The sequence below is a fragment of the Mus pahari genome, chromosome 3, assembly GCF_900095145.1.
Source record: "Mus pahari chromosome 3, PAHARI_EIJ_v1.1, whole genome shotgun sequence".
Taxonomy (NCBI): Eukaryota; Metazoa; Chordata; class Mammalia; order Rodentia; family Muridae; genus Mus; species Mus pahari.
The window spans coordinates 120,033,743-120,048,570 of record NC_034592.1 but is presented as its reverse complement, the minus strand read 5'-3'; the positions used below and the strand labels follow the sequence as shown (position 1 = coordinate 120,048,570).

General features: G+C 46.6%; 1 protein-coding gene across 1 annotated transcript in view; it reads left to right on the top strand.

Annotated features, from left to right (window-relative positions):
* Positions 1 to 14,828, top strand: part of Jag1 (jagged canonical Notch ligand 1) — a 35,545-nt gene that overhangs the window by 6,392 nt on the left and 14,325 nt on the right. The window contains exons 3-6 of the mRNA XM_021192066.2: positions 3,410 to 3,461; positions 8,494 to 8,748; positions 10,188 to 10,248; positions 14,036 to 14,166. Coding sequence (XP_021047725.1) covers positions 3,410 to 3,461; positions 8,494 to 8,748; positions 10,188 to 10,248; positions 14,036 to 14,166 — 499 coding nt within the window. The remainder of the gene's footprint in view (positions 1 to 3,409; positions 3,462 to 8,493; positions 8,749 to 10,187; positions 10,249 to 14,035; positions 14,167 to 14,828) is intronic.

The following is a 14,828-nucleotide window of genomic DNA, read 5'->3' as shown; positions in this document are numbered from 1 at the left end:
CACATGTTTTGTGACTGGAATATTTTATACTCTGGCCACCCAGACGCGGGCAGGACAATAGGGTTGGCCGGACTGACTGAAGTGAGGATTACAGAGAAGAATGGGGCCTCTCCAGAAATACTGCTAATACAGGACAAGTGACAGGAAGCAACAGTTGAGTCAGCAGAGCGCATGCAGGGCCCCTGACAGACCTGGGGCCAGCAGGCTGTGTACAATGGCTGTGTTGGCACTCGGGACATTCCCAGGATGTGCATGCCTCTGGCGGGCCTGCCTGTCGCAGCGGTCTGGGGTTTTGGACTCCCCGCGCGCGTGCCATTTGGATGGCGGTTTGTTTGTGTCCGTCAGCTTGGCAGGAGGGGAGGCAGCCTCTTCTTAGGGCTTGGTTTGGCTACCACTGTTGCCAGGAAAAGGAAGCTCCCAGCTGCCAACACAATCACCTTTGTTTCTTACATCCCCCCCTGCTTAATGTGGCAATTAAGTGCTTACTGCTTTGCCCAGTGCCAAGGTAACCTCCATAGAGTGGGGCAGGACAAAGAATGAACCCTAGACCAGCAGCTCAAGTGTGGAGAATAGGAGGAGGAGGTACCTGGTGGCACCCAGCCTTGGTAAGGTGACCCGGTGACTGTGGTATACCTGGAGGGCTTTGATGCCAAGGTAAAATTGTATGGAAATCTCCCAAAAGTCCGTTCTGAAAGCTGACCAGTACTTTTGAGCCTTCACAAGCATGGAAGCCAGCCACCTTACTGCCAGATGTCCTTGAGCCTCAAGCTGGGAAGGGGCAGAAGTGACTCACTTGCAAATCCAGATGGACAATCTGGTAACTATCTTGTGTCTCTTGTTTTGCCTCTCAGACTACTACTCTGGGAAGAATCAAGACAAAATATGAAATCTGGGTAACTCGTCAAAATTTCTTTTATTGTTTGAACCACAGCAAAACTCAGGATTTGCTTGTTGTTTGCTTTTTTTGGGTGTAAAGATCAAGCAAAACTTGCCTTTTGAAGCCCCTTACAAACTCCCATAGGACTAGGGACTTGGCCTCTGCTGAGGATGGGTTTTGTAGCATCCAATCCCATGTGGGTGATTTGTGGATGGGTATCTCCTTGAGTGGCATGAGGTCCACATGGTCTAAAATCTCAGTGTCCGGACATATAGCTGGGGATGTACAGAGGTCAAGCGTGGGCCTGGGAAAAATTAAAGCTCCCTAGCAACTAATAATCATTGCCAAATTATCTTGATTGTTGATCTATAGTGTGGGGATGGAGTGGGAGGGAAGAATGCCTCTTAATAGAAGCCTTGGAGGGAATCCTTTCTCTGAAGGCAGGGCACCCATGCCTCAGGAAACCTGGAACTCCAATGCGTGCTTTCAAGAGAAAGCAAAGTCCACGCTTGGCTGTTGTCTCTGCAAGCCCTTACTTACCCTTATTCTAGCCCACCTTCAACCCCCCAAAAGAAGGCACTTGATTAGGGGAAAATATGGCCAGCTCATGGGGCTGCGGGACATTTCTTTTCCATCTAGCTGGGGTAGTGTTGGTCAGCAACTTTCGAGTCCAAGATGAACCTGGCAGATGGCTTGGTCTTACAAGTTCTTGTGCAAGGTCTAAGGATGCCTTCTGCCTTGAATATGAGGCTGAGTTAATACTGCTGTGCCAGCTGGTTCCAAGGCACCTTCCTTTGCAGTGGTGTTTGTGGGTATGATGTGTGTTTAGTGCTTGTGCAAGTCTGTCAAAACTCTCGGTATCAATGCATTTAGTCAGAGGATTAATTACAGCGATATTGTTGAAGTGAAGGATGTGGGCCTCAACGTGACCAACAAATGAAGGGCTTAATTATACAGAATCAGCCACACATCTGGCCTCATTTCGACTTGGCTCTCACTGTGAACCAGTAGAGAAATATAATTTCTTACTGCTCTTCGGGAAGAGTCCTATAATTTGTAGGAAGTCCTAGGGAACTTAAAGAGGCTGTAAATAAGGTGTAACTTTCACTAATAAAATATTAACGACAATAACAATGCATTCGGACCTACAACCACTAACAGGAGAGCGCGGGGTATGTGTCCTGGCTTGCCCGGTTTGGCTTGCTTTGTGAGCATTTTCCCACAGTTATCAGTGAACGAAATGGAATCCTGCTGTAAGTATGAAGCATATTTCGGCTGAATTCCAAAGCAGGGGCCTATCACAAGATATTTCTGTCGTCAGAGCAGACCTGCTGTGTCACCGAGAGAGGAGTGAGCTTGCCTTGATTTATGAATGAAACCTCCTGCTTTTCTCTCATGCCTTTCCCCTATCGGTGCCATCTCTTCCCCTGGCAGCAGGGTTTTCTGGTGGCATTGTGGTGATCTGAGCAACAGAAGCAGTGCAGGGGTTGGTTGGTACCTGTGGCAGAGCAGCGCTGCACAAAACCTGTTCCAGTTCTGTTTCTCCACTGTATTTCTCCAGCCCCCAGATAGGCTTAGCAAGATTCGCCTCAGTGCCTGTTGTAAGGAAGGTTGGAGTAAAAGGTGAACATTTGCTAATGGCTTGGGTCTTGGGGAAGCGGGGGTGAGGTCCAGAGACACGCTTAGAAGATTTAAAAAAAAAAAAAAAAAAGCTTCAGTAGGATAACTGGCATCTTGCCAGCCTCCAGGGAATTGTTTAGTTACTGAACTGATTATTCCAGGAATGTTAGATCTTATTGACAGATACATTCATCAATAAACATAACCCATGGGTGTGCGGTGTCCGTCTCCTTTGTGCTTTCTCCCACAGACAGCCACAACCCACCCCACCATGGAAGCGAGGTTGCTGCCTTTGTCTTAAGTCTTTGAGCCTTACCCCTCCTTTTTCCTAGAGTCACCTGATACTTGTGGGAGCCAGGATGGTCTCACACAGACAGGGCTTTCAAAGGGGTTCTGAAAAGGAAAAGGGGGCCTCCCTGGGGACTGCCCCACCAGGGCCCAAAGAGTAACCTTAGCAGTTCTCTCTCAGTACAAATACCTGAGTAGGTTGGCTTGGGATAAATTCTTTGTGTGGGTTTTTTTTTTTCTCATGCACTGGGACTAGGGACTGAAAAGTTTTGGGAAACCTATATGCTACGTGTTCCCATATAGGGAGGTACTTCTTTCTTCTGATCAGGACTTTGGGCAGCTTGGCTTCCTGGGTGTGAGCCCCAGGGTTCCCCTGCCAGGTGAAAGGGGTTATTTGTCAGCCTGTGAAGAGCACTGCAGAGAGAAGAGGTTGGTCTGGCTTCAAATAGCCTGTTGCCTTTTTTCTGCCTTCTATTTTGGGTTGGTTCCTGGGACCAGAGCGCCAGAGACTGCAGGCAGCATCAGCATCAGCATCAGCATCAGCATCAGCATCAGCATCAGCATCAGCATCATAGAGTTGACCCCTGTATCTGAATCACTAAACTTTGCTTATCTCTCTTTCAGAGGTCCTACACTTTGCTGGTGGAGGCCTGGGATTCCAGTAATGACACTATTCGTAAGTATCTCATCAGGAATTCTTCTTTAAATGCTGTTGCATTTAAAGTACCATACTTGGAAGCAAGGAGGAAAGTCTCCAGTGCCCCACCCCCACCTCGGGCTGAACCTATCCGAGGTCTCTATTCCTTAACTTCTAGAACTTTCAACTGAAATATTAAGTAGCCAGAATAGACTCCCAGTTTATTCAGTCCTTGCAGAAAGGGACATAGTTTATCTCTGGATAGAGATCTTAATGGTTTTACAACTTTAAAACCTTGTAGACTGCAAAAGGATCAAAGTAGTGACTTTTTAAAAGTCCATTTAAACTTTAAGTGAGCATTTAATCTCTCATCAGAAAGATAAAGCTGTAAAGAGTGGTGCTGGGCTCTAAAGACCGACCTTAAATTTCACTCGGTGGGCAGGTGAGCCCCACGCCAGCCTGAGTTTCCCACACTGCTCACCACAAACCTCTCATTGAAGCCGAATTTCAGAGCCCCCTCTGCAGTCATGACCTGCCCTGTCCCTTTTGAAAGATGGCTCTGTTTTCTGGGCAGGTTGCTTTTCAGGCCTGCAGAGAAGTGGGTTGTGTGGAGGGGCAGTGAAGGTATGCCCTGCTGATGGTGGTCAACTCTATTGTAGCATGTTCTCCTCACGGTGAAAGAGACAGTTAATCTTTTATCACCAGAGCCTGGCTGCCTTTGGAAAACCTGATTCACTCTTGACATTTTTTGATCTATTCAGGAAAAAAAGAGTGTTGATCCTTTTTTTTTTTTTTTTTTTGGCCTTTGCCTTTGCCCTCTGCTCTCAGAATGCCTTGTACCACTTCTCTCATTTACTCACCCTTTTTTTTTTTTTTTTTTTTCAGCATCACTGTGCTTTTCTACCATAGGTGAAGATACTGAGTTTCCAGCATGGGCTTAGTCACAGCTGCTCATAAACTCGATGGCAGCTCAACATTGCTGACTCCTTGGGCCTCTTAGGGTCACACAATCCTTGGCAAGCCCTGGTGTGCGGCAGGCTGCCTGTCACCAGGGTTATTTTCTTGCTTTGGTATTCAGCTATTTAGACAGCAGCCCTGCCTAGGAGGGAGTTTGTGGAAGGCCAGGATCTGAGCTGTCTCATTGTGATAGACATTTATGCTTTGAGGGTGATGGTGGTGGTAGGACACTTTGCCAGGCTTGGTTGATGCCAGCCAAGGTCATAGATACACCTGTTTGTCCTCCCCACAAAACCCTGAGCTCTGCGTGGACATTCTATCATTATACCTTAATGTACAAAACCTTCTGAGTGCACTGGTGCCAGAAACGAGGCTGGGAGAGAGGATTCCTGCCCAGCATCTGTAGAATCTCTGCTAAGCTGTCCATCATCTCACTTTCCAGGGCTATGCCTCCAGGGACCTAAGGCCTGTCCACAGTTCCCCATACTTATCCACACTTCCAGGCAATGGAAATCTCTACATTTTGGGACTCCTGGATATCTCATTTCTTCCTAGGGTAACTAGTCTCTGGATAGGAGACAAAGAAGACTGAGATGAGAACAGTTTGCTTTCAGATCTCACTTTTTAGAAAGTGAGACATAGTCCCAGATGCTCATCACAGTTACAGAAACTTACAGTATAAGCCTTGGGCTTTACGGTTTATCTGCTTTTCTGTGGACTCTCATTATTTTTCACCTATGTGTTCCAAGGTACCACAAATCGCAGAGCCAAAGCCAAATCAGAGGTCTAAGAGTACTCCTCTTTAATGGAGCCCTTTCTGGGTGACAAGCACCAGTATTTAGACAGCTAGTGCCATAAGCCATTCATTTGGATGACCCCTATGTACTTTATTTAGCATCCGTATCTACACAGCCTCCAACTTCTGAATAGTCTTGATCTTTTGCTCCCCATATGAACCCAGCTGTCTCCTGCCATGTCTATTGCTGCCCTGGTCCACTTCACTACCTGCTTATACCTTCACAGTTAGTGTTACTGCTTCATGGTCCGTCCTTACTGGCTCTCTCTGGTCAACTTTCAATATTGTCTTCATTCTTGGGCCATTTTTTTTTTCCCCTTGAGCATAACATTTGATGGTCATCCTGGTGGTAAAAGCTAACAGCTCACTGGCTTCCTCTTGGGTCAGATCTTTGTATGCCTTTTCTTCCTGATGGCTTGTCTTAATACACCATGTCTACTGTGTCTGTTTCCTAGCCATTCTTGATTCATTTGTATCCTGGAGTGTATCATGTTTCTTTCTTTTCTCAGGACCTTTGTGTGCACTGTTTGTATGTTTGGCTCCTTGTTTTCTTTACCCTCTGCCCTTACAGAGCATCTGAGGATGTCAAGGAGGAGCCCAGTAGTGTGGACTGTTCTTTGGTTGCAAAGTTCATCAAGTTGCAAACATCTTGGCTTTGCATGTAACTTATAGACAGATTCCCAAGTTTGGGTCAGAATTCCTTTTCACACCAACTCTGTAGTTATCCCCAAGGAAGGTTTTTCTTGCCATTTTTTGGTCTGTGCATATTTGCAAAAAATCAAGTATAAGTCTAGACCAGATTAAGCTCAGGTTCTTTTGAAGTTCCAAGGCTGGCTCCCAGCCTCAGTCTTCCAGTTGTTCCTAATATGGCTCAGAAGAGTAGCATCTTTATATATCTAAGTTTCTCTTTTTTCACCTGAGTAAATGAGTTTAGTGTATTGTAACGTTTAACTGGTTGATGGGCAAACATACCTAGGAGTCTTTGAGACCAAGGTTTCCATACAGCACAGACTTCTCTCAGCTAAGGTCATTATCTAGGTTTTCTGATTTGTCCTTGAGTTGTGTTCCTGGTGGTCCCTCCTTCTTCCTTCTGGGTGTACAAGGCTGTGTGTGTGTATGCTTCATGGTGCATCTTTATACCAGTGACATTTACAGGGAAGTGTGCTAATATTCTTTTCCAGCCCGAAGGTTGGAGCTGCCCCAGGTGAGCTGCCCCCTGTCCTTAGTGGTCTAAGCTAATGGGAGAGCTGAGTCAGGTGGCAGTGTAGAATCATCACGCAGTAAACTCGGGTTCTGTAACTCAGACAGTGTAGAGCATGCTACATATTTTGTAGCCTCATGCCTCAGTGGTTGTAAAGTTATTTTCATAGCTTTGTTAGCCACCCACCCTTCTGTGGATTCTAAAGTTATCTTCATAGCATTTCCTGAAAGTTAGGTGGAAAGTGCACCAAACTTATACAGAGTCATTTGTTAAGACACATGGCTACTGTGTTTAATAATTCCTTCATTAAGCTCTTAGAGCAACACCGTAATAGCCCACTACGTTTCTCAACTGAACCAGCAAAGCAAACAGGCAGTTAGTGGAGAGGCATTTTTGCCATTCTTTGGTCTGTGTGTATTTGCAAACACTTGAGTACAGCGTTACATGCACGTGGTTCCACATGTTACTGAATGTAAGCTACAGGTACGTGGACTTGTTCAAGGCTTGCCCTGCCTACACCACGGTCCAGACTGGCTGGGGCTGTGTTGGTTGTGCATAGAGCCACCAGGAGTTGTTCTCCTGGTCACCTGTAGGGCTTGTCTAGCTTTGTCAAAGAGCACAGGCTCAAGGCCTAGAAAAACAGTGGTGTGGGTGTACAGGAATCACAAAGACATTGAAAGTAGGTCCTAAGTTGCCTCTCCAAGGTGGCCTTGAATTTGACAAGGTGATGACTAGCAGGTTTAAGAAAACAAACAGAGCACCAGGCTGAGTGCTGACTTAGAGCCTTGTCTCTTCACATCCTCTTCTCCTTGCTTCTGGGCTTTAAAGCTATTTTCATACCTGTCTCTTAGACTAGCTTGTAGGTGACCTCAGGAGAGGGGCCAGTCATACTGCTTCTGGGAACTGCTGGGCTCTAGACATTTGCTTTGCCTCTTGGGCATCTTTAAGGTACCTGACTTAAAACAGACACAAACAAACCGAATGCCTCAACCCACCTGTCTGCAGGCTGAGATGAATTTACTCATATTTGCCAGCTCAGGCTGATTAGAAGAGTGAACTGTATTATGTTTTTGCTGTTGCTGCTGGAATGCCAGCTTAAAAGAGCTTATTAGTGGTTTTGTTTTTTCACATATTGCAATCCACCCCTTGGCTCTCAGTGAGGAATTTTTTTCTAAGCAAGACTTGCAAATAAAATGTAAAAAAAAAAAAACAAAAAAAAAAACCAACAAAAACAACAACAACAACAAAAAAAACCACAAAACACTAACCTTGTCTGGGATAGTAAAATTTCTTTAAGAGCCAAATCACCTAAGGAACAGCTTTCTATAACATTTAGGAGTTTTTGCACATTGCTATGGACATCAATATGTTAGAAAAGTTGGCGAAGGGTACTGATCACAGGAACAAATAAAAATACTGTCACTAAAGGTCAGCTAAAACAGGAGACACTATTGTATCTGTTGGACCTGTTGTGCAGAGAAGAGAAACTGAGCTGTGGTACTGTTGCTGAGGCAGTGCCTTATGCTGAGGGCCCACAGGTTTTGCTGGCAGGTATCTGTATATCACCTGTGGATGGAATGTGGTGTTTGTGTGCACTGAATCTGCACTGATGTTCTTAGGATATTTCTTGCTGCTGGCCAACATGTACTCAACATGCTTATTGTAGCTTTGACTAGCAAGAAGACTTTCTCTTTTATGTGAGTATACTGTTGGTTCAGACACACCAGAAGAGGGCACCAGATCCCATTCCAGATGGTTGTGAGCCACCATGTAGTTGCTGGGAATTGAACTCAGGACCTCTGGAAGAGCAGTCAGTGCTCTTAACCGCAAAGCCACCTTTCTCTCCATCCCTGCAAGAGGCTAACTCTAATGCCTTGAATGCCTGTAGATCAAGGAAGAGGTGCATTTATTCAATGCTTTTTCCAGGCACCTGACAGCTAGTTTGAATGGTAAATGGTCATACAAAGACGAGGGTACAACTCTTGTTGCTATTTTTTTTTTAATAACAGTTTGATTTTTGTACTGTGTGTGTTTCTAGTCTGAAAGTAGTCAGAATGGTCAGATCAGAAGATGTTAATGTGACTCTTAATGAGTTTCATCTTTTTCTCCCCCTCTAGAACCTGACAGCATAATTGAAAAGGCTTCTCACTCAGGCATGATAAACCCTAGCCGGCAATGGCAGACACTGAAACAAAACACAGGGATTGCCCACTTCGAGTATCAGATCCGAGTGACCTGTGATGACCACTACTATGGCTTTGGCTGCAATAAATTCTGTCGTCCCAGAGATGACTTCTTTGGACATTATGCCTGCGACCAGAATGGCAACAAAACCTGCATGGAAGGCTGGATGGGTCCTGAGTGCAACAAAGGTATGCAAGCATGCAACTGGAGGCATATAACTGCAAATGATGTTGGCTTATCAGTTTGGGTACCAGGTTCTCACCCTTACAGCAGTCGGGTGGCAGAGTAGGATGCTGCCATTATCATTATCTTAAACTGAAGCATGAAGATGCTGTATGTAGAAGATTCTGTTAGTGCCCTATCCACGGTCCCTGTTACCAGCTGGTGTCCCCATCCCCCAGCTGCTGTGAGTGTTGGCTGCTAAGAGCTCGCAGCTGCTCCTTCTCCAGGGAGTTGTCCTTGGCCAGGCAGGAGCCACTCTCTGCCCCATCCCTGCAGCGAGCAGTTACTGAGTGGCTGACATGGGGAATGGGGATGTTGGGAAGGCCAGCCTCTTTGCTTTAACACTGTGGAGTAAGATTCACACTCCCAGAGGTTCCCCTGGGATCACACTGAAGTCAGACCCCAGCTGAGACCACATCTTTGCTCAGCTCCTCCTTAGACCTCATCTGGCTCCCCATTCCTTCCTCCTATTACCAAATCTCCTCCTCAGACTGCTTCTGAGAAGAGCCTGATGCCAAACAGGAACAGGCCAGGCCAGTGATGTTTGAATACACAGTGCTATGGCAAATGACTGTCCGTGAGCTCACATGTCACTGCAGCAAGTTTCCCTGGGCATCTTTGAGGTTGTGGCATTAAAGGGGGTGGGGGAAGTAGGTGGTAACCTTGAGAGTCCCTTACTGTCTTTTGCCCCTTATACTAGAATTAAGTAATTCTAATTCCTAGCAATAGAGTTGGAGGTCCCAGCACTACAGATGCTGTGCCCTCATGGATATATAATACACCTTGCTGATCTTGCAAAATCATTAGATGGTGCAGGAGAGGATATTTGGTCTCTTTAGGAAGTATTCCTGTCTCCTGGTATCTGGTGACAGTAGTTTATTTAAACTAGAATTGATGACAGAAGGAATTGCTCAATATTTTAAAATTCAGTAGCAATTACTTAAGTTCCCCCGTCTCTGTGTTCTTTTTTAAGTGTCTGCTTGATTTCTTTCTTTCTGTGAGTGAGTGTAGAACTGCTTTGTGAAGTGACTTGTCCGCAAGATTAGCTTGCCTGGTTTTTTAGCCCTGTGGGATTGTTGAAACCAGGCATTTAGTGGGAGGCTCACCTGAAAATACCATGCTGGGACAGGAGAAGGGGGAGGGAAGGTGAATGAACGGCTTCGTTTTTTCTCTTGATGAGGGGGGAACTAGGCCCTGACAGGGCTCATGGAATAAACATGCTGCAGAACCCCCTAATCATTTGTCCCCAAACAGTATTGTAACTTGAGGATCTACTAACACGGCCTTGGAGTTTGAACCTGGATTTATTTGGGCCCCCAATTCTATGTACTAGACCATTCACATGACGGTGGCCGGAAAGGCATAGGCAGTGCTAATGTAACTTTGCGATGTTTATTTTTTCCAGCTATATGCCGACAGGGCTGCAGTCCCAAGCATGGCTCTTGTAAACTTCCAGGTGACTGCAGGTAAATGACCAACTTATTGAACTCTAGTAATCAATCACTTTCTCCCCACCCCACCCCACCCCACCCCACCCCACCCCACCCCCGCCCCTTCGCTCCCTTTCTCTTTGATGCAAGACAGAAAAACTGACTTCCTTGTGAATGTGCCTCTTTATTTTCTTTGGAGGATGAAAAAATTAGGGGAAAACACAAAACAAAACAGTCACGTGAGAAGCATAATGAATCCTACCAGCTGTTTGGTGGAATGCACCCTTCTTTATTGGTGCTGGGCGCGGGGTGAGGGAGTCAAAACCCCAAACCAAAATCCTTAATGGGCATAGCTGGCATCTTTGTGTATTAACTGTTCTGTAAATTGGTAAGACCTATTTGTAATCTTCCTTAAGTGCTAATGGACTGGACTGGGATGAAGCTTTGTTTCCCCTGTCTCCTCCTCCACCCTGGCTTTTCCTCTGGCACCCTCCCCCACTTTTCCCATCAATAGGCAAAAGTCCAGCATTCTTTAGAATGGGATTAGTACAATCTCCTGGCCCCTTTGCAGCGGGAGCTGCACTGTTGCTGGAAGTTAATGGCTGTGCTGGAATCTGCTCGGTGGAGCCTGATGAATGTAGACTTTGCTGCTGGCCTTTGAAGTCTGTTCTTTATGGTCCAGGGACAATACTGAAACCAAACGGAAACCTACCCAGCCTGTTTCCCCTTCCGATGCCGGTTTTGGGGGCTTTTTGAAACGTACATTATGCCAATTTGGAAAAAGACTTGTTTCAGGAAATACCTTTGGTGCCTGTGGCATTTTTGACTGGTCTCAGGCTTTATTCTCCCCAAAGCCTTTAAGAATTAGCAAATTTGATGAGACACTAAGTGGACCCTCTTCAAGTCCTGTCACCTTTGCTCTGAAAGGCTGCACTGACTTGAGCCAAAGACAGTTTTGAAACAGTCTAAAGGCACAAACCCATAGAAGGAGGTGCCTGGTGCTCTTACTAAAACAAAACAAAACCAGTTTTTGATTTTGAGGATCTATGGTGGGCTCCCAGCAGTGCTGCTGCCCCCAAACTGTAGAATTAACAGAGAGTTGTTAGAAGTGCAGGTTCCTAGTTCCCACAACTGGCACTGACTTCCCAGGCCTTGGTTGGGCCTAGGAGTCTTCATTTGACAATTTTGCTCAGTGATTTCTCCCTCAGCAAGCTACTGCTTTAACCGGCCACCCATAGGTTTAACCTTGATGACTCTTAGCCCCACCCTGAGTTCTCTTCCCCAACCATGGGAGTGCAACCTTGCCGTCGAAGAGAGTAAACTAAGAACAGGTTGTTCTGGAGTTGGTTCTTCCTGCTTTTGGAAAGTTGATTTCCAGGAAGCCCGAACAGGATTTGCCCACTAAGGAACGTGCCTGGTCACAACTGACCGAGGCATCCAACAGCACCTTTGTCAGAGGTGGAGCAGAAACCGACCTTCAGTGACTCTGCTAATTAAAGCTGTTCTGGAGAAAGTAAGAGCGCTAGTTATTCTCGAGCCTTGGAGCCTGCTCCCTGCTCCGATAGCATCAGTGAGATGTGTGCTACTGTCATCAGAATAAACACCCTGCTGGGCAGGGGAGGGCCCTCCCAGCCAGAACAACAGGCTTTGTCTCCAGAATTGAGCCCTTTCTCTTTCGAAGTCTCACCTCCCACTCCCTGCCCAGACATGCACCAGTGCTCCTATTTACTTAAGGTGCAACTTTCCCACACGCCATTTGCATAGTCTCCCAGCCCAGTTCCTTCTCTCTGCCTTGAAAGAAAATCAAAACAGAACCTTCCAGCTAAGGAAGTTCAGGTTGAGTCCTGCTCCCGAAATAGTTGCATGACAAGTTACCTGTAAGTTGTCTTTTGCGTTATGTATTACATGAGCTTTTGTTGTTGTTGTTGTTGTTGACGACTCACCCACAGGAGAAAACTTCACTGATTTTTGTTGGTCTCCGGTGGACTTGGTTTGGCCCTTATACTGGGTGTACAGACTGGTTTCATGCCAGCCTGACAATAATATCAAACTTAATTATGAATCATCATCTCCAGAACGTCAGCTTCTCATGGGGCTGCTAATCATCTATCATTACCCCAGGATAACGTGGTAGATGCCTCTGTTAGGGTCAGGATTTTTATTTGTTTTTGTTTGAAGTCATCCATGGCCGCCTATGGTTGCTTTTTTTTGAGGCTTGGGCATTGAGCCTTCATTAATTAGGAGGTTGGTTGGGTCCTCTGCTGTCCGGCTTGGTTTCATTAGCCAAACTGAAGACGTGTAGTGATGTTTCACTTGGGACAATGCGAGAGGACAGAGTATTGTGGTGCCATCAGTTACCTCATGTCTTCTAAGCTAAGAATATTGATCTGACAGGATGGCTTCTCACCCTCCTGCCTCCCACTGACTTGGGTGTCTCCCATCGAGCGGCACACCCTGTCCTTGGATCAGTCTTTTCCGTAGTCACTTGTCATTTAAACTGATGGTCTACTTTAGAGATGCCAGAATCCTGTGTCTGATTAACTTTAACCTCCACATTCTAGTGGTTGTCTGTCGGTGTTTGGGGTGTAGATGGCTGTTTTGAGAAGTTAGGAAGTAACTGGGATTCTCAAGGGTTCAGTGGCTTCTCAGCCTGGGTGATTAGTTAATAGCTAGATTTCTATAATTTTCCCATGACCAGGATTTGCTCCTTTGCCTCCGGCTCTCTGGAACTGAAAGCCCTTCCTTCTGGTTGGGGGTTGGGGGGGGCAAAGGGTTCCCCCGCCCCTCCACCCCAGAGTCACAGCAGAGAAGCTCACAGGGCCTTGGATCTGATCCTGCATTTCCCTAGGCCCTGCTCTGGGCTGATTCTGCAGGCCCTACCAATGCTCCAGCTTCACTCTGTTATCAGCATGCCCGTGGGTGGCTGGGCCCTGCCTCTCCCAGGCCCCTTTGTTAAAGCTTGATTTTGAGAGGGAGGTTCAAATTGCAGAGGGCTTGAAACTAACTTAAGGGGAAAGTGGTTTTGAGACCTTGCCCTGTCCCACCTCAGGTGAAGGTTCATGTTTGTGGTTTTGTTTGGGCATCAGATGTTCCATCTGACCTCAAAAGAAGTCTTGAACTCTTAGAAAGGAAACCCAGCTCCCTCAAAGCTAGATAAACCAAGCTTGACCCCTCTCTTCTGACCCACCCCCCTCTTTTTTTTTTCCTAAAGTGAGAAGTAACTATAAATCAGCATGCCTGGCTTGGGTAATGGGTCATAAATTATATATGAATTGGTTCCCAGTGTTTCTGTTCCCCTCTCTCCTTCCTACAGAGATTGGTTTAGAGATCCAGGTCTCTATAAGGAGGTCGTTCTCCTTCCCATTTGAGTCTACAAAAGCAGCAAGGGGCTACCCTGACAGCCTGTGGCCCTGAATCCTGTGCACTCTGAGCAGAGTGGGGCTTCATGTGCATTGTTGCAGAGCTGCACAGCTGGTGTCACCAGAGGCTCCTTCCCTTGTATGGTCTGTCCCGAGGAGGACCTGGGATTGATTTATTCCCATCCCCACCCCTTAGTTTGATTCCTGAGAGACTGAGAAGAGAATGGCTTTGTGCAGGGCACCCCATGCTGGCTGCTCCCTGGATAGCTCTCCTTTTGTCAGGGTATGCTGAGAGGACACACTTTGGGCCAACGATGAGGTTCCTCAGACAGAACCCTGTGAAAGTCTGAGAAATCTGCCATCCTGTCTTTCAAGGGGCGAACCCCAGAAATAGCTGTGTGTTGTAACCATGTGCATCCCGGCTGGTTGGAAGGCTAAAGGGAGGGTCTGCTGTTTGTCTGCAGGTGCCAGTATGGTTGGCAGGGCCTGTACTGCGATAAGTGCATCCCACACCCAGGATGTGTCCACGGCACCTGCAATGAACCCTGGCAGTGCCTCTGTGAGACCAACTGGGGTGGACAGCTCTGTGACAAAGGTATGACCATTGTGAAGCCTTGGGGGTGGCATGAGGGCTTAGTGGGTGGGAACTGAGGTTATGGGACAGAACAACACAGTCTTAGGGTTTTACTGCTGTGAACAGACACCATGACCAAGGCAACTCTTATAAGGACAACATTTCATTGGGGCTGGCTTACAGGTTCAGAGGTTCATTCTATTATCACCAAGGTGGGAGCATGGTAGCATCCAGGCAGGCATGGTGCAGGAGAAGCTAAGAGTTCTACATCTTCATCTGAAGGCTGCTAGCAGAATACTGTCTTCCAGGCAGCTAGGATGAGGGTCTTAAAGCCCATGCCCACCAGTGACACACCTAATCCAACAGGGCCACACCTTCAAATAGTGCCATTCTCTGGGCCAAGCATATGCAAACCATCACAAACACTAAAACCACTCTGGTTTTTTGGTGTTGCTGGGGCTAAACCCAGGAACTCTGAGATGTTAGTGCTTGGCTGTAGCCACACCCCTAGCCCTGTTTAAGTTGTTATAGGGGCTCTTATTAGGAGTGTTTCAGTTTGCCTTTAATATTGGTTTATTTGGGGGTGAGCCATATATTTTTTTTTAACTGGCATGGCCTAGAACTGGGACCAGTTAGCAGTTTTTTTCCTAACTTTGGTTTTTTTGTTTGTTTGTTTGGTTGGT